Source organism: Rhinoderma darwinii, chromosome 8 (genome assembly GCF_050947455.1).
Source record: "Rhinoderma darwinii isolate aRhiDar2 chromosome 8, aRhiDar2.hap1, whole genome shotgun sequence".
NCBI lineage: Eukaryota > Metazoa > Chordata > Amphibia > Anura > Rhinodermatidae > Rhinoderma > Rhinoderma darwinii.
Genome location: NC_134694.1, coordinates 5,341,152 through 5,365,579, shown reverse-complemented (window position 1 = coordinate 5,365,579; position 24,428 = coordinate 5,341,152). Strand labels below are relative to the sequence as shown.

The following is a 24,428-nucleotide window of genomic DNA, read 5'->3' as shown; positions in this document are numbered from 1 at the left end:
CCATGGACCGTAAATTATAATGAAAAGTTCTGCAACACTTTATAATAGACTCTCTGCTTCAATTCCTTATGTTCAAAATCACTGCTTGCTGTCAGTGAATGGCAACATACTTGTTTATATCCAGAGGCTAAAAAAAAAACTTTACACACCTAAAACTTCTCACAGCTGAGGGTTTGTTACAATGACCTCACGTCTCAGTGAGATAAATAGCTTGGATTCTTGGCTGATGGGTTCAAACTCGTTTGGGGTGGGGGGGGGGTGTCAGACCCTCGGGACAGGAGAGTGTTTTGTGCTGCTGACTTGTTTAGCACATTGAAGATTGGCTAAACTGTTGCATTGTAACAAATAATCAACTGTAAGAACTGTTTGTTCAGATTGTCCACTTCAAGATGTAAACAAGCAGGCTTCCATTCACTGACTGAAAGCAGAGATCTTGGGAAGGGGAAGAATTGACGTAAAAAATGTATTACATTTTTTTTTTTCCACCATATACAATGATTACATTTACTTAAAATCGGGAAATGGGGCTCGATCTGACAAAGGACGAGTGTGACGGAAATGTTTTCAGGGGTTGTGGTCCATGTAGATGTATGAGCGGTCTTCCATGCACTGTCCACCCTATCTATACCTGATGTGTATGTGCAGCTTATGACCCCCCCCCCCCCCCATATATTCCTATGTCCGGGGGTCAGGCCGTCTGCGTTTGGTCAGTAAATGCTGATTGTGTATCAGGTGTCTGGAGCGAGGTGACAACTTCTTATCCTTTGATCAGACATGGAGGCGAAGACAAACATCTCACCTGAGGCCATGTCCATTGTGTCCTCCTATATAAACCTTATCTGGACCAAACCTCTAGGCGAGGGCCGTACATGTAAAAATCAGGCTGGAAAAGGGGCAAATCGGCCCGTGTATGGACCGCTTTACTCCTCTGTTCCTGGGGAAAACTGGGTGAAGCTTTCCTAAAGAATATGTCTAATTGTATGAAGCCTCCTATAATAATCGGGCTCCCTCAGACCCTGCACTAGACGTGTGCCAGTTTTTGCCCCGAGTGCTCCTTTAAATCGTACAGTTTCTCTCCGTGTCCACTAGAGGCAGCGTGTCAGGGTTCTGCTTTTTATGATCCGCTGCCGCTTGAGCTCATCTGCCATTGTTTTCAGGTGAAAAGCTCAATGTGAATAGAGATCTGACATTTTTCCACTGCTGGGCCGGACCCTATTGGTTTGACGTTTACAAAACACAGCTATGATCCATACAGGTGACCCCCCCCCCCCTCCCTGGCCTCCTGTATGGTCCCGGAGGGGGGCTCGGACAACCTGTTTCTCCAGCCATCTGCCTTGTAGAGGCGGCCTGTGCCAGGACTCATTACCATCTGTACAGGTCCAATGTCCACCTATTGAGCCGGAGGAAAGGGTCTTGTTTGCTCAGTTTTGGGGATGGAGGTGTGATGTGGTAATGAAGGCCGGACCCCCACGGTCTTCCAGATATAACTATTTTCCCAAATATACAAAAGTAATTGGCTCATGGCACCAATATTGTATTCCTGCGTCCTGTATGTTGTGTCTTCAGCCGGAGCATTAACATTACAGAGCAATCAACTATAGGAGGCAGCCGCGTACGCCCAGCCAATGCTCCTAGCCTGAAACTGGGAAGGGGGCTTATACTTGGGGGAGCGGGACTATACTTGGGGGAGCGGGACTATACTTGGGGGAGCGGGACTATACTTGGGGGAGCGGGACTATACTTGGGGGAGCGGGACTATACTTGGGGGAGCGGGACTATACTTGGGGGAGCGGGACTATACTTGGGGGAGCGGGACTATACTTGGGGGAGCGGGACTATACTTGGGGGAGCGGGACTATACTTGGGGGAGCGGGAGTATACTTGGGGGAGCGGGACTATACTTGCGGGAGTATACTTGGGGGAGCGGGAGTATACTTGCGGGAGTATACTTGGGGGAGCGGGAGTATACTTGGGGAAGCGGGACTATACTTGGGGGAGCGGGACTATACTTGGGGGAGCGGGACTATACTTGGGTGAGCGGGGCTATACTTGGGGGAGCGGGGCTATACTTGGGGGAGCGGGGCTTATACTTGGGGGAGCGGGGCTTATACTTGGTGGAGCGGGGCTATTCTTGGCGAGCGGAGCTGTAACTTGGGGGAGCATGAAATACTTGTGGTAGTGGGGTGGTACCTGGGGGAGCAGGATGATACTTTGGGGGGCAGGGCTGTACTTGGGGGGGGGGGGAGCAGTAAAGATTTGTGAGTGCGGTGGTACCTGGAAGAGCGGCGCAGTACATAGGGGAGCGGGATGATACTTGGTGTGGGGCTATATTTGGGGTGTGGGGCTGTACTTGGAAAAACGAGGCTGTTACTTGGGGAGCGGGGCTGTAACTTGGATCGTGGCTATATTTGGGTAAAGGGGCTGTACTACGGAGAACGAGGCAGTTACTTGGGGGGCGTGTTGGGGTATAAGGGAGCTGCTCTATGCTTGGGGTGCGGGTGTGATTCTTTACTTGGAGCATTGCGGAGCCTTGATCTTGTGTACACTAAGTAGGGAGCCGCCATTTTTTTCTCTTTCCACTCCCATACTGAAGCCATTTCTACATTTGCGGAGACAGGAGACGCCTGAGTGATGATCCTGGGTAGCTGAGAGTCCTCTTACATGTGTGCCCGGTCGCCATAGACGCAGCACCGGGGCTCTGAGGTATTTGCCAGCATCTTGTGGCGGGGTGGGCAGAACACGCTGTATAATGTTTTATGGCCAGCAGATGCTTCTCCTCCAGTTTACTGCCTGTCCGCTCCATTCACTGCTGCTCTCAGTTTTATTACTAGACACTTCCTCAGATTATTCTACCCACCTGCTCTGATCCTTCACCCAGCGGACACTTACACATCGATCAGCCAGCACCCTATTAGTGGCTATGATGGACTCGCACATAGCCCGGGGTGACCACTACTCTGTACAGCACTTGCCACTTATCCAGTCCTCTCTCCCCACTGTTTGACCAGTGCTCCAGCGCTGGGGAGCAACCTATTTGGGTTTGTGCCAGCGAGTGACACATCTAGATGCCCATGCCATCATAAAGATCCGGTCTTGTCACCGGTAGAATTGCTCGTGGCTCGTTTTGATATAAGCTACTAGCACCAGAGAGTGGGCATGATGGCCGCCACTCCCCCACCGCTGCAGCGAGGATCTTGGTAACTAATGACAGCCTTCCGGAGTTCTTCTTTAAGATGTGTTGTAATCTCTACCGCTCTATGGAGAGCCCCCTCCCCCCTACATTGTGGATGAAACAATTTAAAGGAACTCTCCACTTTGGCCACACATCTGTTCATATTTCCTATGCAGTTCCCCAGGCCTGCGGCTGTCGGGCATGATGGGAGTTGTAGTTTTGCAACAGTCGGAAAGCGGCAGATTGGGGAGGGTAGCATTGCTCTACAGATACATCCAAACCACATAGGGCAGACTTAAACCCCCCCACCCTTGCTCATTCATTTATGGTCTCCAATCGTCCCCATTGTATGGGGGGGGGTTGTCAGTTGGGGTGAGGACCCCCCCCCCTTCCAATCTTTTACCCACATGTCGTCTTCTGCGATTTCTCCCCCCCCCCCCCCCCCTGACAAGCAGGTACAACATTTTACAAGCCGCAGAACCACCACCCGCCCGGGGCTTTTGAAGAGTAATTGCAGGTTTGAGGTGGTCTCTGCTGGGGGTGGTCCCTTCCTTTACAGCCACAATGAGATCATGACCAGGACACACAGTGATTTTTAACCCTTTCACTGGGGCCACTCTTGAGATGCCGGACACCTAATCCATAATGATTGTCTATGACTCCGGAGTGGAGGCAGCGCCCCCCGGGGGTCAAGTGTGCGTGTAATGATGCGTGACGGGCACGGTGTGCTATTCATGGTCTTCACCATTGTTCTCCGTGATTCCGCTCCATTCATTATGGTATTACCGGCCTGCCCTGAGACATTGGACTGGTAGTACTGATACTCCGGAGGCACGAGGCACTTTATTCCTCAATATTCATAATGGCTGCTCCTCCCTGCTCGTTCACCTTACGCCTCAGGGTTATTACCCCGGTCCCACTAATTCCTCCCATAGACAATTATCCTCATTAGGAGGGTTGTGTGCTGCCTGACCAAGAGCCACGTGACAAAAACGTACGCCGTTTTACCGCAAATTAACAGGTTTAGGTTTTACATGTCAAAACCTCAGCAAGTCGCTAATAAACCGCCTGACGCTACATGTACCTACAGCCGGAGTTATCGCCGTTACATCTATGTGACACTTTTTTAATAATTCTTTTATTCTGTCTGTGTTTTTAGTGAAGGGAAGTGGCCCAGAAGCCGTCATTGATTACCTGGCGTCCATGCTGGAGAAGCAGAACCCGCAGCTTGTCGAAAATGCACAACAAGGTTAGTGAGAAGCTATCATTGGGAAGAAAATGAAAGCTGCGCCAAAGCTCACACCAAAATGAGCTAGGCTTTGTTTTCTGGTTAAAAGATCTCTGCTTGCTGCCAGTGAATTCCAACGTTGCTACAATTGGATCCAGTCCAGACAATCTGGTGCAGAAACCTCCCCTCCTCCATGATCACTACTTTGTTACAGATCTCCAGTGCTGAGACCCTCCAGAGACATTACATCATATGTGACTGATATCAGCCGCTCCTCTTATATCACTCCAGCACTATTATATCCTCCAGACATTACATCATATGTGTGACTGATATCAGCCGCTCCTCTTATATCACTCCAGTACTATTATATCCTCCAGAGACATTACATCATATGTGACTGATATCAGCCGCTCCTCTTATATCACTCCAGTACTATTATATCCTCCAGAGACATTACATCATATGTGTGACTGATATCAGCCGCTCATCTTATAACACTCCAGTACTATTATATCCTCCAGACATTACATCATATGTGTGACTGATATCAGCCGCTCCTCTTATATCACTCCAGTACTATTATATCCTCCAGACATTACATCATATGTGACTGATATCAGCCGCTCCTCTTATATCACTCCAGCACTATTATATCCTCCAGACATTACATCATATGTGTGACTGATATCAGCCGCTCCTCTTATATCACTCCAGTACTATTATATCCTCCAGAGACATTACATCATATGTGACTGATATCAGCCGCTCCTCTTATAACACTCCAGCACTATTATATCCTCCAGAGACATTACATCATATATGTGACTGATATCAGACGCTCCTCTTATAACACTCCAGTACTATTATATCCTCCAGAGACATTACATCATATGTGTGACTGATATCAGCCGCTCCTCTTATATCACTCCAGCACTATTATATCCTCCAGACATTACATCATATGTGACTGATATCAGCCGCTCCTCTTATATCACTCCAGCGCTATTATATCCTCCAGAGACATTACATCATATGTGACTGATATCAGCCGCTCCTCATATAACACTCCAGCACTATTATATCCTCCAAACATGATATCATATGTGACTGATATCAGCCGCTCCTCTTATATCACTCCAGTACTATTATATCCTCCAGAGACATTACATCATATGTGACTGATATCAGCCGCTCCTCTTATAACACTCCAGTACTATTATATCCTCCAGAGACATTACATCATATGTGACTGATATCAGCCGCTCCTCTTATATCACTCCAGCACTATTATATCCTCCAGAGACATTACATCATATGTGTGACTGATATCAGCCGCTCCTCTTATATCACTCCAGCACTATTATATCCTCCAGAGACATTACATCATATGTGACTGATATCAGCCGCTCCTCTTATATCACTCCAGTACTATTATATCCTCCAGAGACATTACATCATATGTGACTGATATCAGCCGCTCCTCTTATATCACTCCAGCACTATTATATCCTCCAGGGACATTACATCATATGTGTGACTGATATCAGCCGCTCCTCTTATATCACTCCAGTACTATTATATCCCCCAGACATTACATCATATGTGACTGATATCAGCCGCTCCTCTTATATCACTCCAGCACTATTATATCCTCCAGGGACATTACATCATATGTGTGACTGATATCAGCCGCTCCTCTTATATCACTCCAGCACTATTATATCCCCCAGACATTACATCATATGTGTGACTGATATCAGCCGCTCCTCTTATATCACTCCAGCACTATTATATCCTCCAGGGACATTACATCATATGTGTGACTGATATCAGCCGCTCCTCTTATATCACTCCAGCACTATTATATCCTCCAGAGACATTACATCATATGTGACTGATATCAGCCGCTCCTCTTATAACACTCCAGTACTATTATATCCTCCAGAGACATTACATCATATGTGTGACTGATATCAGCCGCTCCTCTTATATCACTCCAGTACTATTATATCCTCCAGAGACATTACATCATATGTGACTGATATCAGCCGCTCCTCTTATATCACTCCAGCACTATTATATCCTCCAGGGACATTACATCATATGTGTGACTGATATCAGCCGCTCCTCTTATATCACTCCAGTACTATTATATCCCCCAGACATTACATCATATGTGACTGATATCAGCCGCTCCTCTTATATCACTCCAGCACTATTATATCCTCCAGGGACATTACATCATATGTGTGACTGATATCAGCCGCTCCTCTTATATCACTCCAGCACTATTATATCCCCCAGACATTACATCATATGTGACTGATATCAGCCGCTCCTCTTATATCACTCCAGCACTATTATATCCTCCAGGGACATTACATCATATGTGTGACTGATATCAGCCGCTCCTCTTATATCACTCCAGCACTATTATATCCTCCAGAGACATTACATCATATGTGACTGATATCAGCCGCTCCTCTTATATCACTCCAGTACTATTATATCCTCCAGAGACATTACATCATATGTGTGACTGATATCAGCCGCTCCTCTTATATCACTCCAGCACTATTATATCCTCCAGAGACATTACATCATATGTGTGACTGATATCAGCCGCTCCTCTTATATCACTCCAGTACTATTATATCCTCCAGAGACATTACATCATATATGTGACTGATAAAAGCCGCTCCTCTTATATCACTCCAGTACTATTATATCCTCCAGAGACATTACATCATATGTGTGACTGATATCAGCCGCTCCTCTTATATCACTCCAGTACTATTATATCCTCCAGAGACATTACATCATATGTGTGACTGATATCAGCCGCTCCTCTTATATCACTCCAGCACTATTATATCCTCCAGAGACATTACATCATATGTGTGACTGATATCAGCCGCTCCTCTTATATCACTCCAGTACTATTATATCCTCCAGAGACATTACATCATATGTGTGACTGATATCAGCCGCTCCTCTTATAACACTCCAGTACTATTATATCCTCCAGAGACATTACATCATATGTGTGACTGATATCAGCCGCTCCTCTTATAACACTCCAGTACTATTATATCCTCCAGAGACATTACATCATATGTGTGACTGATATCAGCCGCTCCTCTTATAACACTCCAGTACTATTATATCCTCCAGAGACATTACATCATATGTGTGACTGATATCAGCCGCTCCTCTTATAACACTCCAGTACTATTATATCCTCCAGAGACATTACATCATATATGTGACTGATATCAGCCGCTCCTCTTATATCACTCCAGTACTATTATATCCTCCAGAGACATTACATCATGTGTGTGACTGATATCAGCCGCTCCTCTTATATCACTCCAGTACTATTATATCCTCCAGAGACATTACATCATATGTGACTGATATCAGCCGCTCCTCTTATATCACTCCAGTACTATTATATCCTCCAGAGACATTACATCATATGTGTGACTGATATCAGCCGCTCCTCTTATATCACTCCAGCACTATTATATCCTCCAGAGACATTACATCATATGTGTGACTGATATCAGCCGCTCCTCTTATATCACTCCAGTACTATTATATCCTCCAGAGACATTACATCATATGTGTGACTGATATCAGCCGCTCCTCTTATAACACTCCAGTACTATTATATCCTCCAGAGACATGACATCATATGTGTGACTGATATCAGCCGCTCCTCTTATAACACTCCAGTACTATTATATCCTCCAGAGACATGACATCATATGTGTGACTGATATCAGCCGCTCCTCTTATATCACTCCAGCACTATTATATCCTCCAGACATTACATCATATATGTGACTGATATCAGCCGCTCCTCTTATAACACTCCAGTACTATTATATCCTCCAGACATTACATCATATGTGTGACTGATATCAGCCGCTCCTCTTATAATACTCCAGCACTATTATATCCTCCAGAGACATTACATCATATGTGTGACTGATATCAGCCGCTCCTCTTATATCACTCCAGTACTATTATATCCTCCAGAGACATTACATCATATGTGTGACTGATATCAGCCGCTCCTCTTATATCACTCCAGTACTATTATATCCTCCAGAGACATTACATCATATGTGTGACTGATATCAGCCGCTCCTCTTATATCACTCCAGCACTATTATATCCTCCAGAGACATTACATCATATATCAGTGGCTCCTCTTATAACGCTGCTTTACTTGAGGGTTTCTGGCTGGCAGTTGTAGTTACACACTTTTAGTAGCTGCACACTTTAGGGTTAGTGGCTCAGGTCATTTAGCAGAGGTGACGCTGTAAATCTTATATGCAGATTGCTTTATAATCAGTCACTGAGCCTGTAATTGTCCGCTGTGCTTAATGGGGCATGACGGCAGAGGCACAGGAGCGTTGTCACAGGCTGTGGACTCCCTGTCAGCGGCCCGGGGTCATCAACTACTGGGGGACACTGAACTCCACTTTAGGCAAATGGCCCTATGTAAGAACAGCTCCGTCAACTAATTGGGACACAATATGAGGCCATGTATAGCGAGCGGATCAGTCTCCTCTCCAGTGCTCGTCATGTCTGATATGTCTGTTTTTTAGTCAACACCACACCGTCCCAGGCTCCGCCACCTGCGGCCCCCAATCCACCAGTGGAAGAAGGACCGTCCGGACGAAGCGACGTACCGGGGGCTCCTAGAGGAACAAAACGACCACCCAATGATGCTGTGCTGCTAGGTACGACATACAGGTTGGGGTTTGGCTGAAAGTTATTAGGTCATCGGCTTCTGTCCGGTTAATACAAATTTTATTCAGCCAGTTCTAAGGGTCCAGGAAAGAAAAATATGGCGGCCCAACTCCTGAGTGTCAAATCTATCCTATACCGCCCACACCTATATATTACTGCATCACCAGACTGATATGCCATTCAGGACTCTGGGAAATCTGAATGATAACCGGACTGCGACTGCCATTCGCTGAGGAGGCTGCTACTTGAATGGTCAGCGGCAATTTCAGCTTTTCCAGACTCCTTTTCATGATATGTTCCCATCTCCCGCATCGCTGCGTACTTACACAGACCTGATTCTAGGAAAGCTGGGTGGTGGGCGTTGCGGAGGCCATGATAGCTGCCATATTGATTTTCATTCCGCTTTCCCAGGAGCAGATAGAATTAAGAAACAACTGAATAGGATTTTAACAACTAGACAGAAGAGGACGAGCCAAGGCTTTTCGTTTTTTTTTTATTCATTTATAAATGACGGAATTTCCTGATTACGGGTTTAGTGTCCGAGAATCCGCCCTCCCCTTTTGCCTCCACACGCGTTGAACTTGCTGGATGAAGGACCCGGGAAGTGTTTAGTGTAAAGTGACCTCTCTCTCCGCTTTTCATGTGTCTTTATAAAGGACTTGTTAATCCGTCTTCAAACAGCCATTGTGCCCCCTCTGCATAACCTTGCCTGTTTTGTTCAAGTTACCAGTCAAAGGCACGGACCCCAGGAAAGGATGCTGAGCGAGACAATAGAGCAATTAAGTCTGGGAAGAGTGAGGATGGCCTCCTGAGCGGCATACAATAGCCCCAGCGGAGAGCCCACTGCCCAGGCCCTGCGGAGCCTCAATACCTCCCCCCGTCTTTACCTCTACAATAAAAGACCCCTGACAACATTCTCTAATGACGGCTCAATTTACACCACACAAAATAAATTATTTCATCATCTCGGGGCCGGTCGATTATATCAGGTGGCCCAAATATCTTCTTTAGTTATGTCCCTGGGAAAGCTGGTACCGTTTATGTTGGGTTTTGCCGGCGGCTTCTTTTGTTTTCCTCTGACTAGAGATGATTATGTATCGTTGGTATGGGGGTGTCCGGACTATTACCTGTGTGGGTATCCCTTAACCTTTTACTCTCCATGTCCCTGCAGGTGTGGTTGTGGCCTGTGCGATTGCCGGACTCCTGGCTTTGAGTGTTGCTGGCGTGTGCTGGTTCAGGTAATACATACTTTACTGGTGGGCGGGGGGCGACCGCAGATTTTAGATTTACATAATAAGCCATTCAATCCTTTTAGATCTGTAATAATTGTTTGTATTATGACATCATTATTACCCAAATCAAAGGTGAGTCTTCACTATTAGGCTGGCCATACCCTTTAGATATACAGCTATTCCTAACGACTACCCCATACACACGCACGCTTCATCATGCCCGATCCTTCTCTCCCCCGAGAGGAGGAGAGATTCAGGACGCCGCTATACACCTTAGATGCTCGGCCAGTCCCGCCATGATCGGTGAGTTCACCCGACATACATCTAATGTGTTTGGCCACCTTTTTAGGCAATTGTAGATCCAGCAATTCTCTAATATATTCTTATTATTGGAATCGCTTTCTTTATGACTGAGAGCTTTCCAGTAAATGAGCAAGGCCGTTCTAGCTAGTGGGGTTTCCTGCAGCCGCTCAGCAGACCCTGGCATTAAATGCTGACCGTTGTAAATGGCGGCCATTGCTGCATCGCAATGACTGGAGACCCACCACTGATCTGCTGTCTGATCTTTCCTCCAGCTCATAGGTACTGACCCCAAAAATGGAAGTATATTAGGGAATCGCTATATGTGCATTCCCTTATATATCAGCGCTGTAATAATTTGTAAATGTCAATAATTCCTTACGTTTTTTTGTGTTCTCTTCCTTCGTAGGATGCGCAAGGAGATGAAGCTGGCAGAGAAAACTGATTACTCCACGTACAAGCAGTCGCCTCCCCCGCCATATGAGAAGACTTCGGTATGTTGCAGCCGTCAAATTATTATTTTCTCTATTCACTAATTCTTCGTATTCAGTTTATGAAAAAGCTGGGTGATCATTTGGCACCGCTATTGCGGCTTCCAAACAGGTGGTCACTCGGCTTCCCCAGATTCCTGAATGGCTCGGCTAAGCGGTGATACATCCGCTACGGCAATGTCACTGGTTAACCAGGCAGGTTTGCCATCCAGAAGACCGAGAATCCTGGGTGGCCATCCGTATGGAAACAGTAGCAGCAGCCTTTTGGGTTGTTACTGCGTTTTTCCAGCACCGCTATTTTATGGTTTAATAGAATTTTATTCATTTAACAGAAGAGGACGACTTCAAGGGGCTGTCGCATAAAGATTATTAGGGCATAAGGACGCCAGAACGGAGAGTCACTTTGTAATACTATATTTTCCTTGCATCAGCTGCCCCCTATCTGGTCGGGTGCCCTCACTGAACAGTTCACCATATTGACAATTTGGGGGCTGGAATTAAATTGGTCCTTTATGGCTGACGCTGTGCTACAGAGCTGTTTCAGCCAATCAGAGGAGCCAAGAAGTCTCACATATTGGACTTCGGGTTAGATCAGTATATGGGCCAGATCCTCTAATGTTAATTGTCCAAATAAGATGAAGGTTCACTTTAAATAAGAGTAATTTGTTTTTCACTGGACAATTTTGGTGATTGTTTATTTCGTTTTTTCCCTAATTCCTTCTTGTTTTTACTTTCAGCCCGGTGATAAGAAATTGGCTCAAAATGCCCAAATGTATCATTACCAGCACCAGAAGCAGCAGATGATCTCAATGGAGAAGTGAGTGCTAGTCTAATAGTGTTAAGTTGCCCATACTCCTACTGAACCTGCCGATCATGTAATGTGTATGGGGGTGTCCCGAATTCCCTCCGACGGCAGATGTCGGGGGACATAAGGATCGGCCTGTGGGATTTCACAGGATTTCCAAAGGTGTCTGGCAGCATCTTCGTGCCCTCTCCCCCCGGTGAATACACATGCGCTCTCAGCCGAGCGCGCATGTGTTTGTGGGGTCTAGAGGAATAGCTCTCGACCAAACGAACATTTGACCGACCGCTATCTAAGGAGTTTGGCCACCTTTACGGTGGACGAAGTTTGTGGGTCTTGTCTTATCTGCTGGGACAACCCCAGGTCAATTTATATGGAAATTTACCCATAAATCCTATTTATTTCATTTCTTTGTTTAAAGAAATAAAGATGAGCTGAAACACACAGATTCCGCCGTCACATCAGACGAGGAGAACGAGGATGGAGATTTCACAGTATACGAGTGTCCAGGATTAGCCCCAGTAAGTATGATTTAGAGCCGACTATACACAGCTTTCCCAGACTTCTGAGTGGCAAATCTGTCTAGTGAAAGCGTTCCTGGTTTGCCATTCAGGATTCTAGCAAAGCTGGTTGACATCCCCTGTTACAGATGTAATGGCAGCCAGATTATTCGTCACCCAGCTTTCCCAAAAGCAGATATAACTAAGGCTCTGTTCACATGTGGCTGTTTGACGTCTGTCGGAGATATACCACTGCTCCCTCCTTCCAAAGGCCCCGCCGTACAGCATACATTGGCATACTTCACACATCATGTCCCGTTGTAAAAAACGCCTACCGCGCAGTGCCCTTTTTTTGGACTGTATAGGAGAGCACAGCGGACTATGCTTTACTACACAGTCTAAAAAAAGGTACGTCAATATATACTGTTCTGTTAGGTGAATGGGGCCCTATGGATACGTTCGGCATATATCCGCCGGGAGCTTTAGTTAATCCCCCCCCTCCCCCCGCCTCTTTTACCCTGGGAGGAGGCCCTTAAAACAGCCGGTGAGATGCAGGCTATGTACAGGATTCAGGTTTGTAATACAGGGACCCCAGCAGGGGAGGCTTGTTAATAGGGGCTTGTAATCCTATTTGGCGGTAGAGGTCCTCCCAGCATTGATATCAGGAGACTAAAACCTCAAACAGACCATGGTGGAGGCACGTTCCCTTTACAAAGGAGGGGGGGTCATCCTCTGCCGGCACACGTATATGTAATCCATTCTCTAGGACACCAGGCGGCCCGGGATTCCTCTCTTGAGTATTATCATCGGGGGACTCTACATTAATGTAGGATCCTAAATAGGTAGAGGTATAAATTCAACATGGGGACAAAGAGGGAGGCGGGCAGGGCAACGAGCTTCTTATGTGTTGAATCTGACAGCGCTAAAGCCATTGTAATTGTAAACGATGTCCTGAATGGATCTCGCTCCATTTCTCTTCCATTATTACTGCTACGACGCCGCTTATCGTTTGTTGGCTTAGCCGTACAGTCCCCGTATAATTTTACAATTTGCCAGTGGGCGTAGCGTGTGATATTAGACGACCTTCATAATGTTATGGGATAAAAGCGCGGGCTCTGCCGTCCCCGTGGCTTGTTTGCAAGCAGCCCCAGTGTGATAGATCCTTTCAGAGAACAATGCCGCCATTGATTAGCCTTGTTACAAGGTAAAGTGTTACAGACACAAAGACTCCACGGGGGTCTCCCAGCAAAAGCTTTCAACGTGCGGCTATGACGGCCGGAGCTCAGGTGAAGCCTGTCAAAGATCCTTTTGCTGTTTTGTGTCGTGGATTAGCTGCCAGTTCCTGTTCTTACCCGTCTGTTTAACATACGCTCTGTCTGTGCCGTCCTAGAAGAGTCAAGCTGGTAACGTTTCCAGTGGAGTAGCAATAGAAGTTATAGAGGTTGCAACAGGCTGGGGCAACGCGGCAATATTTGGCTGTAAAGTCGCGGCATGACCGCACGTTCAATGGTTCCTTGTGGGGAAATAAAGGTCGTGGACCATCTGGCAACCATTGGAAGCCTTCTGATTTGGTCATTTTTTATTTATTTTTTTTTCACAACGGTCAAAGTCACCTATAGGGAAACGTTGGTTGAAATTGTGCACCTGCCCCCCAATGTCATGACCATTCCTCTACTACATAAGAGAACAGCGGCGCTTTAAATAGGCTGCTGCCAATGGCAAGGTGTACCGAATGGAGAGGGTGGGAAAAAAAAAAAGGGGTTTTACACTGGGCGATTACGGGCAGACAACTCGTAGAACGCTCGTTGCCGATAAGTGCCCTGTGTAAACAGAGGAGCGATCGGCAGATGAACGAGCAAACGCTGGATCATCCGCTGGCCGTATCGTTTTTAAAAAGTGAAATATTCTGGTTGTCGGCAGCGCATCTTGGTGTGTGAACAGGGAGAGGCGCTGCCGACATGATGATAATGTATGGGGACGAGTGATCGGAGTAGCGACCGCTCGTCCCCATCCATAGCTCCGCGTGACAGGAGCAAACGAGCGACGATCAACGATGTCTCATTGATCGGCGCTCACTGCACCGACCGGTGTAAAAGGGCCTTAAGAGCAGCAGTGTAATAAGGGGGGGGTGCAAAGTATGCCATAAGAACTGGAGCCCTTCGTGTCATGATAATCCCTCTACTGTAAAAGAGAATAGCACTTTACGTTGGGTGCTGCCACTGACCAGGCAGGGGTGCAGAGGGTGCAATGCAGACCATCCACCCCCGCTTCTTGTTAAGAAAAACCCATATACCCTACTAATACATAAGACAGCGTTACAAGGGGATGGTACATGTGGCAGTGCAATAGGGGTGCAGAAGTTTCAGGGGCACCCAGGTCTTGAGAGAACATCGGTACTATAATGGTCAATGCTATTCTCTTATATCAGAAACCGGAGCGGGTCTGTGACCATTAATGGGGTTGTCCTAGTCATTTCCCGCTGGGTGGAAGTGTAAGACACGGTCATGTCCAGTCTGACGGAGCGAGAGACGTTTTTGCTTAAAGAGGGAGGCCATAAAAAAAATAAAGAAAAATGTCACCTGATCAAAACGGAATGACTACATGGGCAATACAATAGGAGAGCTATATTTTCTGGGTGGGGTAACCCTTTAAATATAATTTTTATGTATATTTTGTATACATATGATAGCGATGGCGTCTAATTTACACTTTGCTTTCTTTTTCAGACCGGAGAAATGGAGGTAAAAAATCCTCTCTTTGACGACTCCTCCCTCCACCACCCGACCCACGGCCCTCATTAGTCATTTCCGCCTGCAGACTCCTATCCAAACCAAAACACAGATCCGCAAAGAAGAGCTCAAGACGGGAATCAAACCAGAAAAGTTTTGAGCTTTTTTTTTTTTTTTTTTGAAATTTAGCAAAAAGACTATTTTCAGCCATCCCGCTCCACTCGTGACGACGAAAGCAAGACTGTTAATCGGCGCGACCACGCGTCGTCCGTAAACTCCGACCACTGTCATTTCAACCGTCTCTTCTCCGAAGAATGTGGTATTGAGTGAAGAAGACCACCTCAGACTAGAACTCTATATACAGAGGTTTCTATTAATAATGCCAGTGAGTGCACAGAGCCAGGCTGGAGCTCGGCAGCTTGTAATTCATATCATTTTGTTTGTCCGGAGCTAAAGAAGATGATTGTTACATTTAAACAACATTTGCACTTTTATAAACATAATATCGTTATATAGATATATAAATATATATACAATGTATCCGTTACTCATCTGCCATTTAAAGCCATACTCCCTGATCCTGGACCAGTATCTTGGCTTATGTCGCTGTCTATTATGTCCAACAATCACAGGTAGGCCATACATTCTAAAAAAAAATTATAGATTTTTTGATCATATTTAGTTGCTAGGAGATAAGATAATTCTTGACCTTAAGGCATACTCTCCTTTAAAGGGGCAGTTCCCCTTTGGGCTGAAGGTAGACTACCTGGTCACCCTTGGATACGCCTTGTACAGGTATGTTGAAATATAGCAATGCTGAGATGTTTTTGCTCTGACCTCGTTGTATTTATATGTAGCTGTGTACATATCTATATGGGACGTGTACTAGGATGACCCTCACCCATGTGGGAGCTACGCTGCCCCTTTAAGGTGTAAGAACCCCGCTTGAATGAATGGAGACCATCAGGCTACAGAGGATCTCAATACTTGGGTTGGCCACACATGCTGGGATCTGAGCAGAGGTATCTGACCATTATTGACCCTGTGTGTACCCAACAAAGAGCCCCTATGGGCACGGCCGTAAATGCTAGATTACCATAACATTATGGCCATAGCTGGGTGATGCCATCAAATAGGGGTCCTATCATGGCTAATAGAGAGGAGTCTTAATTGGAGACCACCCTACTTAACTCCACACACCCTAATAGGTCATCCATTAACTGCGCTTGGTCATCGCTGTCGCCTTTTGGATAATTTCCAATCTATACGACCATATACTATATGATCCCAAAAGTTTTAAACAATGCCCTATTGGGGGCAGATCACAATATTAAATGCTTTACCCATGTTTTGTACTGTTTAGCCCTGTCCCTATAAGGGCAGATTCCTGGTGATCAGAATCGGAGTCGTTTTTTGGCAGCATTATGGTGGCCAGATTAAGTCAGAAATTTCCCACATCCCAGGCGTCTACTGTCCAGATGTCGGCCGGTTGGACCTTATATCGGAGTTCACCCATTTATGGACTTACGTAGATGATCTAGTCCAAAACTCAGATCTCATCATGTGTGGCCACTTTAAAGGGGCTTTCCAAAGTGGGTATACCCCCAGAAGGTGGTAGAAGTCTAGGACCCCCTCTCATCTCCTGTCCCAGCACTTAATTCTACGGCGAGATGACCGAGTCTTTGCTGCCACAAGGTCATCTCTCCACCCATGTGACCTCCTGAAATGTCCAAATGGCACCATAGAAGATATTAAAATCGGAAGTCCCCTTTAAGACCATAGACCTCGGTCACCCGAATCATGGACCAATGCCATTCGTCCACTACCATGTGTATGGACGTTGACCAAATATTGCGCTGGTGATGAGGTTTCCTGTGTTATTGTACCTGAAAATAAGGTAGCTCAGCAGGGGGCGCTGTTTCTTATCCGTATTGCATTACTTGTTATGTCCACCAATCATGGCTGGGTGATGACGGTAACACTTTTTTTTTTTTTTGCACAAATTGTAATTGTAAAATATCAGAATTATTCCGTGTCTTTCCTCTCGCAGATTCTGTTCCGCTCCATTTTCCTTACCAATATAATTAGCCATTTTATTTATCTCCGAAAATTGTTTTCGTTTCTTGATCTAAAATTTCGCAAACAGTTGGGGATAACGCAGATTTTGAGGTTTACCGTTGGTTCAACTGCACCATTAGTGTCCCCCCGATATAATGGGTGACAGATACTAAGTGACAACCACCAATGTCCATCGTTACCTGTAGGGGTTGTCATCCAGCTGTTTACCATTGAACTTCCAAAGGGGTTTGGGTGTTCACCCCAGGACCTCAGTCACGGCATTCAGATCTACTTTTCTTCTGGACCATTACATGCAGCTGCTCTAAGTGTCAGTCTTCACTGTCGTTCTGGCATTCCGTTCCTAAACCAGGAAGCTCAGGATGGACAGCTGTAAGGTCGCACCCAGGGGGAGAGGTAACTGTTGCAGTACATTGAATTGATTTTACACAAAGAGCCCCCTCAAAATGATTGTTACACAACTTCCTATGGATAAACTGAGACTAGTCGGGTTCAGAGTCAGATGTTTGGCCCAAACAGACCGACCGGCCTCTGGTCCTGACGTGCAATTTGATGGTTGAAAATGATCCATATGAGGCCTCTGTCCATCTGCATTACTGGTTCCCTGCAGGGTCCATCCTTTCAGCCTAATTTCTGAACTATTGGATTCCAAATTCCTTTAATTTGGCATGTAATAATCCAGAAAGTTTTATAATCCGGCATGGAACTACAATGTAATGTGGAATTTCACCAGACCAGAAGACGCTTAGGCTGCGCTGCGACTTTTGCGCACTGTAAAATCGTAGGTTATTGAGCCGCCGTGTGACCTCAATTTCATGGGGGAACACATAGTGCGACATTCGCAAGAATTCCGACCATCAGGGCGAGTCGCCTGCAACTTTTCTCCCATAGGGAACCAAAAGTCGCCATGGAGCCCAAATCTGAGTTCACATTGAGTTTTTTGCATGCGGAAAATCTGCCTCAAAATTCTGTTTTGGCATTTTGAGGCAGATTTTGTAACGCCTACACGCCGATTTTCACAGCGTTTTCCGTCCACGGCCATTGAAAGCCGCGGGCAAAAAACGCTGCAAAATACGCTTTTTTTGCCTCCCATTGATGCCAATGGGAAGTCCGAGGCGTAAACGCCCGAAGATAGGGCATGTCCCTTCTTTTTCCCGCGAGACGGTTCTTTGACTCGCTGGAAAAAAAAGCCTCCGCCTCCAATTGAAATCAATGGGAGCCATTTTCGGCAGTTTTTTGGTGCGTTTTCGGGCGCGGCTTCCACTCGTACAAGTGACAGCAGCAGGTTTTGGGTTAACCTTTTGTTTTGGATCCCTGACGGTCATGTGACCTTATAATTTATAGACTTTTCGTCTGATAATCAAGAATATTTGATAATCTATTACCTATCGGGTTCCATTGATGCCGGGTTAGATTTGGGGAGAGTAATAGATGAATGTAGACCCATTGGAGTTAATGGTTAGGCGCAAGGGGCCTCTTCTGTGTATGGGTAACGCACTGTACCCCCAAGTCCTGAGTGCATCCTATAGAGACTTTGAGGCTCCATACATTCTCAGTGACCTTTATGTTAAAGTTTTTTTGGCTTTGGTTCTTGTTTTGAAACTTTTTTGGGGTTTTCTCCCAGCTCTGTAAGGGGGAAACCAATTACACTTGCCCTATTCTTCGCACGCACATTTGCTTTTACCTGGGACCCCAGCCCCCGCTCCATTTTCTCCCCCAGGGACTTTTCTTTTTTCCCCAGTGGTTTTTCAGTACCCGGTGAGTTTTCTTTCACATGCTGAAATCTGTTTCCCCTCCCCAAGGGCAAAACTCCCAACTGCACTCGCCTTGATCTCCATACCCCTACCCCGATCTTTTTGATGAGACCTTTAAAAGCATTCCTCGGATGGACTGTGGAGGAATCTGCCCGGCTCTAGACATTGGGATCAGATAAATAAACCTAACATACACCCACCTTCCCCAAATGTAAAAATACAGCACTTCGGACACACGCCTTTAAAGGGGTTCTCCTGTACTGTATAAATAAAGTTTATTGAAGAACTCATAGGACCTGCTCACGTTTTTGATGGATAAGAAATGTCTACAAAGGAAGCGTTAATAAACTTTATTTATTCTGCCCTGGAACATCGAAGAGAGAATCCCTGTCATGCTCCGCCCCTTCAGGCCCTGCCCTAGGCATAACACCGTTTTCCCACAACGGTCCTTTAAAGGGGTATTCCGTTCCATTAAGCCCTAAAATTACGTGTTTGGGGAAAAGCTCAGTGACAACCAACGTGGTCTCTGTCAAAAAGGTTGTCAATCAATTTTCCTAGCAACCTGTAAGGCATTTCTGCCTACTTTCACAGTGGCCTATCCCCGGCTTCTTTTATCCCTGCATAACTGGACAGGACAGTGACAACCCCTTTGGTAGAGATGTTGGTGACCGTATTGGTTGTCACCCAGAAACAGATAATTTTACGGGGAAATGGCCTTCAATTATAATAAGTGAACGCCTCCTATCACTGTTTTTGTTGGTGTAATCCGGTTCATCCTGTGAAATCCCTCAAAGTCTATACATCGGATCCACAGGGGTCCGAGGAAGGGGTTAGTACATGAGGGCTGCTGGGAGAAGGGTGGGATGGGGGAAAACTGGACCCAAAACACTGGGGTAGGAGACAGTATGTGGGAGATGTCTGAATGCAGTGTTGACATTATGTTGCCTTCCCGTCCATTGTGCTCTATAATTGTGTGTTTTTGGGTGGGGCAGTTCTTCCAAAAAATTGAGACAAAGACGTGGGCCGATCCACAACATAACAAATCATCCCAACGTACAAAATGTTTTTGGAAACCCTCCGAGTGAAACTGACAAGTAATAATTTCTAGTGGGAGCGTTTCTTGTATGTCTTGGTGGAAAAATCCACGCAGTGTTCAGAATTAAAAAAATAAAATAAAATTGAGGTACGTTTTTGTAAAAAAAAAAAAAAAAAAATTACAAATTCTTAAAATGAAGTACGATTTTTTTAAAAATTTTATGAAAATGTACCTGAATGAAAATAATTCATCTGCCGCATCTCTCAAAATTGTCCATGTCAATAAATAAATACAAAAAATAGAAATTTGACCTCATTTTTGTAAAAACCATGTGGCCAAAAGTGGACAAGGTGGATGGTAGAAAAAAAAAAGGGGGTAACTGGAAGCTCCTGGGCCCCAATACAAAATCTGTAATGTGGCCGCCCTCCTCCATGTGCCATTTCCAATACCGGTGTCTTCTCATGTGGCAGAGGGGTCCTCCGGCACCAGGGTCTGGGTGCGACTGCTACTTCTGCAGCCCCTATAGCTACGGTAGAAACCACTGATAAGTCTTAACCGGCCCTTACACATTTGATAGACCGCTATAACCGAGAGTCCATTAGATGACAAACCCAAAAACATACCCAACACCGTTTTCTGTCGAACTCAGCCATTGAGGCCGTAAATATATATTTATTTTTTTGTAGAAAAGTCTGAATAAAAAAAAATATTAAGATCAGAAAAGACCCAACACATCCAACCACACGTTCGTACAATATCTCCTACCAAATATCGACTAAAAAAAGTTGAAGTTGCTCATATGGCCAACTTCAATCTAACTCTAAACTGGTGCCCATACAAGGCCCGGTGGGCATTTTGGCCCTTGCAGTGTGGAGCCCAGGTGCTAGATTGTATCACAGGAAATTATAAAAAGTTCCATCCCAACTGATCACTATTTTCTCCAAAATCAGCCACCAGGGACGGGTCTTTGGCGCCCATAGACATATTGTTGTCCCTTTTAATCTTTTTAAAATAGAAAAGATTGACCAATATAACCTAATGTCTATGGCAAGAAACAAATACAAAGATATAGGTGTGGCCATTGGTTGTTACAATAACTGGACCCAATGGGTTCCCACCCTTCAGTCATGACCCAACGAGGCCAAAAACTCACATAGTCCATGCTCCATGAACATTTCCCTGGGCGGGTGGGAAGATAAGCGGCTGCCAGATACCTTTTGGCCAGCCCCAGATTAGGCATTTGTTTCATCTGATTGGGCTTACCCCATCTAATGGCCAAAAAGTTGAGTATATTTTTGGAGGGGGTGAGGGGTCATTTATTTCATCCGACATCCAATTGTCCCTATACATATAAGGGGGCATTTGGATGTTAGATCCAGGATCTGGATTTTTTAATTACAAAGAGAAGTCCTCTACGTGGAGTATCCCGGGTCAGCAGGGTGGACTGTTCTCTCATCGTAGCAGGTTCAAAGTCACAGGTTTGGGGGTCTGCAGTGAACTTTGAATAGATGGAGCTGCTGGAATGTGGAGAATCTGGTTAAAAGCAGTTTTTGGCCTTGTTTTGGGCAGTGTGGTGTCCTGGGGAGGGGAGCCAACGAGGTGGGGGATGGATTGAGGTCCTGCAAATAATGAATCAAAGTCCTGGAGGTATTGTGCACTTACAGGTTCCTTTGCCCAACTGCCCCCCCTGTGGTGAGCGGAGCAGGGGCTGTCAACAGGGTTGCATCCTGCACAAGACAATTCCTTCAGCAACAAGGCTTGAGATGGATACGAGGCTCGGAGGTGAGATGGAAGACCATTGGGTCATCCAACTTTGTTTTTGGCCGATTAATATCACAAATGTTTACCACACATAGACCCAAACTTTGAGATGCAAAAATGAAAGCACCCCTGTCGCCGGTCCTCTATCCCGTCCAATTGGAATGGACGCTGTGTGAAAAAACGTGACCAATTATTGGCCGACTATCTGGAAAAACAGTTGGATTCGGCCGAAGAAGTCCATAGACATTAGATGACCTCTAAATGAAAGATCGGCACCAGTGATACTCAACCCAAGGGTTGGCCAAGAAATTGTAACATATCAGATCCTTCCAAGAATGAATGCCCAGTGGGGTTCAGGACCCACCAAAAATGAATGACTATCGGCGCCTGTGACCCTCTCACTATAATATTGCAAAAGTTTTCACGCCCCCCATATGACCCTGCTGTATGTTTAGACTGATGACATCATATTTTTGGACCTGGCTACAAGAGATGGGATTATACATGAACCAGGCAGGGGATATCTGACCTGAGGTAACGGGATTAAAGGGGCCTCACATGTCCTAATAAGGTTAGTTGATCACAATTAACAAAGAAAACCTTTAATTAATCTATTTAACCCCCTTGTGACTGGCTGAGCAGAAAGTCCTCATCTTGCTCCTCATTACAGCCACTTCACCAAACTTTATAAAGCCAATTATACCCCCCCTCCCTTATCTCAGCCCAGTCTATCTGACCCCAGAGAAGAGCAAACATTGAGCAGAGGGTCTTTTGCAGGCCCCTGTTTGGTGTTATCAGCCCATAACAAGATTTCCCATGTCTGGGTCCAGCTAACACTTGGTGGTTGAGGGGTCTTAATTAATCCTAAAAGGACGAACATGGTCCACAACTCTAGCAGAAGGTGGTGGGGGGGGGGGGGTTGTTGTGTGGCGCCTTTGCTGTAATTCATAAAGATCAATGGAAATGTTGCTCGACCACGGCGGCCCCGGTAGTGGATAATGACCAGTGTGGCTGCAACAGTGGAGGGTTAGATGACGGCTACTTCAGAGAGCTGCGCAGGGGGCGCATTGAGATCAGGGGGTGCAGTATCTATTTCATATCTCTATATATATGTTCTATTTATCATCTACTCTATCTATATATTTAATCTATTTCAATATTTTATTTTTTGTTAGATAGACAGACACACTGATTTTATATCACATCTATCGATCGCTCTATCTCATATCTAATATCTATCTATCTATCTCATATCTATCTATCTATCTATCTATCTATCTATCTATCTATCTATCTCATATCTATCTATCTATCTCATATCTATCTATCTATCTATCTATCTATCTATCTATCTATCTATCTATCTCATATCTATCTATCTATCTATCTATCTATCTATCTATCTATCTATCTCATATCTATCTATCTATCTCATATCTATCTATCTATCTATCTATCTATCTATCTATCTCATATCTATCTATCTATCTATCTATCTATCTATCTATCTATCTATCTATCTATCTATCTCATATCTATCTATCTATCTCATATCTATCTATCTATCTCATATCTATCTATCTATCTATCTATCTATCTATCTATCTATCTATCTATCTATCTATCTATCTATCTCATATCTATCTATCTATCTATCTATCTATCTATCTATCTATCTATCTATCTATCTATCTATCTATCTATCTCATATCTATCTATCTATCTATCTATCTATCTATCTATCTATCTCATATCTATCTATCTATCTATCTATCTATCTATCTCATATCTATCTATCTATCTATCTATCTCCCCCCTGTCCTGGGTAATGTTCCTGACATTATCACACATATGTGAAGCTTCTCTGGGCACAGGTCGCAGGTCCCTGTGTGATTGCTCCTAGTAAATGGGTTTATTACATCTAATGTTTAGGAAATGGCTCTTATTGATGACATGTTGCTGAAGTTCGGGAATGTAGTTTACAAAGGTCTAAACTGCTAAATATTCATTTGCCCCTGTGTCTCCTTTGTGCATGGACAGTCGTGTACAAGCCAGGCAGTTTTCGGGAGATGTTTGCAGATGTAACCTGTTGGCTGGAAGTTTGGGGGCTTAAAACAAGGGGGACTGTAACCCCCAAATCCCCAATTACAATCTGTTAACTCCTTCTTTACCCTATTCATGGTGTTTGGAAAGCCAGTCATTTGTTTATAAGAGGGCCAATCACCTAGGAGGTCAATTACCATACTGAGGGGGGAGGAGGGGTCTCAAGCCAAGACTAAGTAGTCCCTATCTTATTGAATTAGATTAATGCTAAAACTACTGCAAGACAAACACCTTTCCAGCAAAGAGGTCTCCCTTCTCAGACTAGAGGTCCACTGTGGACCTGCTGGAAGAGTAGACTTTGAAGAAACTGATTGGTTTTCCTTCTAGAACCGAGAACTTTATGGAACTTTCACTCATTTGTAGGTGAATATCCCACTCACCTGGTCCTCTCTCGGGACGAGATAGAACTTTTTGCATGGGGATATATGTAAGACAACATTGACCGAATTCTCGGTTCATTGCAACTTCAAGGATTTG

The 24,428-nt window shown here is 45.2% G+C and overlaps 1 protein-coding gene across 3 annotated transcripts in view; it reads left to right on the top strand.

The window, feature by feature from the left end:
* The window catches only part of NPDC1 (neural proliferation, differentiation and control 1), a 53,919-nt gene extending 38,524 nt beyond the window's left edge, over positions 1-15,395 (top strand). For all 3 annotated transcript variants that reach the window (XM_075834759.1, XM_075834757.1, XM_075834758.1), the window contains 7 exons: positions 4,332-4,421; positions 9,023-9,157; positions 10,339-10,405; positions 11,109-11,193; positions 11,928-12,007; positions 12,414-12,513; positions 15,219-15,395. In XM_075834759.1, the coding sequence (XP_075690874.1) occupies positions 4,332-4,421; positions 9,023-9,157; positions 10,339-10,405; positions 11,109-11,193; positions 11,928-12,007; positions 12,414-12,513; positions 15,219-15,293 (632 nt within the window). In that variant the 3' untranslated portion in view covers positions 15,294-15,395. The remainder of the gene's footprint in view (positions 1-4,331; positions 4,422-9,022; positions 9,158-10,338; positions 10,406-11,108; positions 11,194-11,927; positions 12,008-12,413; positions 12,514-15,218) is intronic.
* Positions 15,396-24,428: the final 9,033 nt, after the last annotated feature.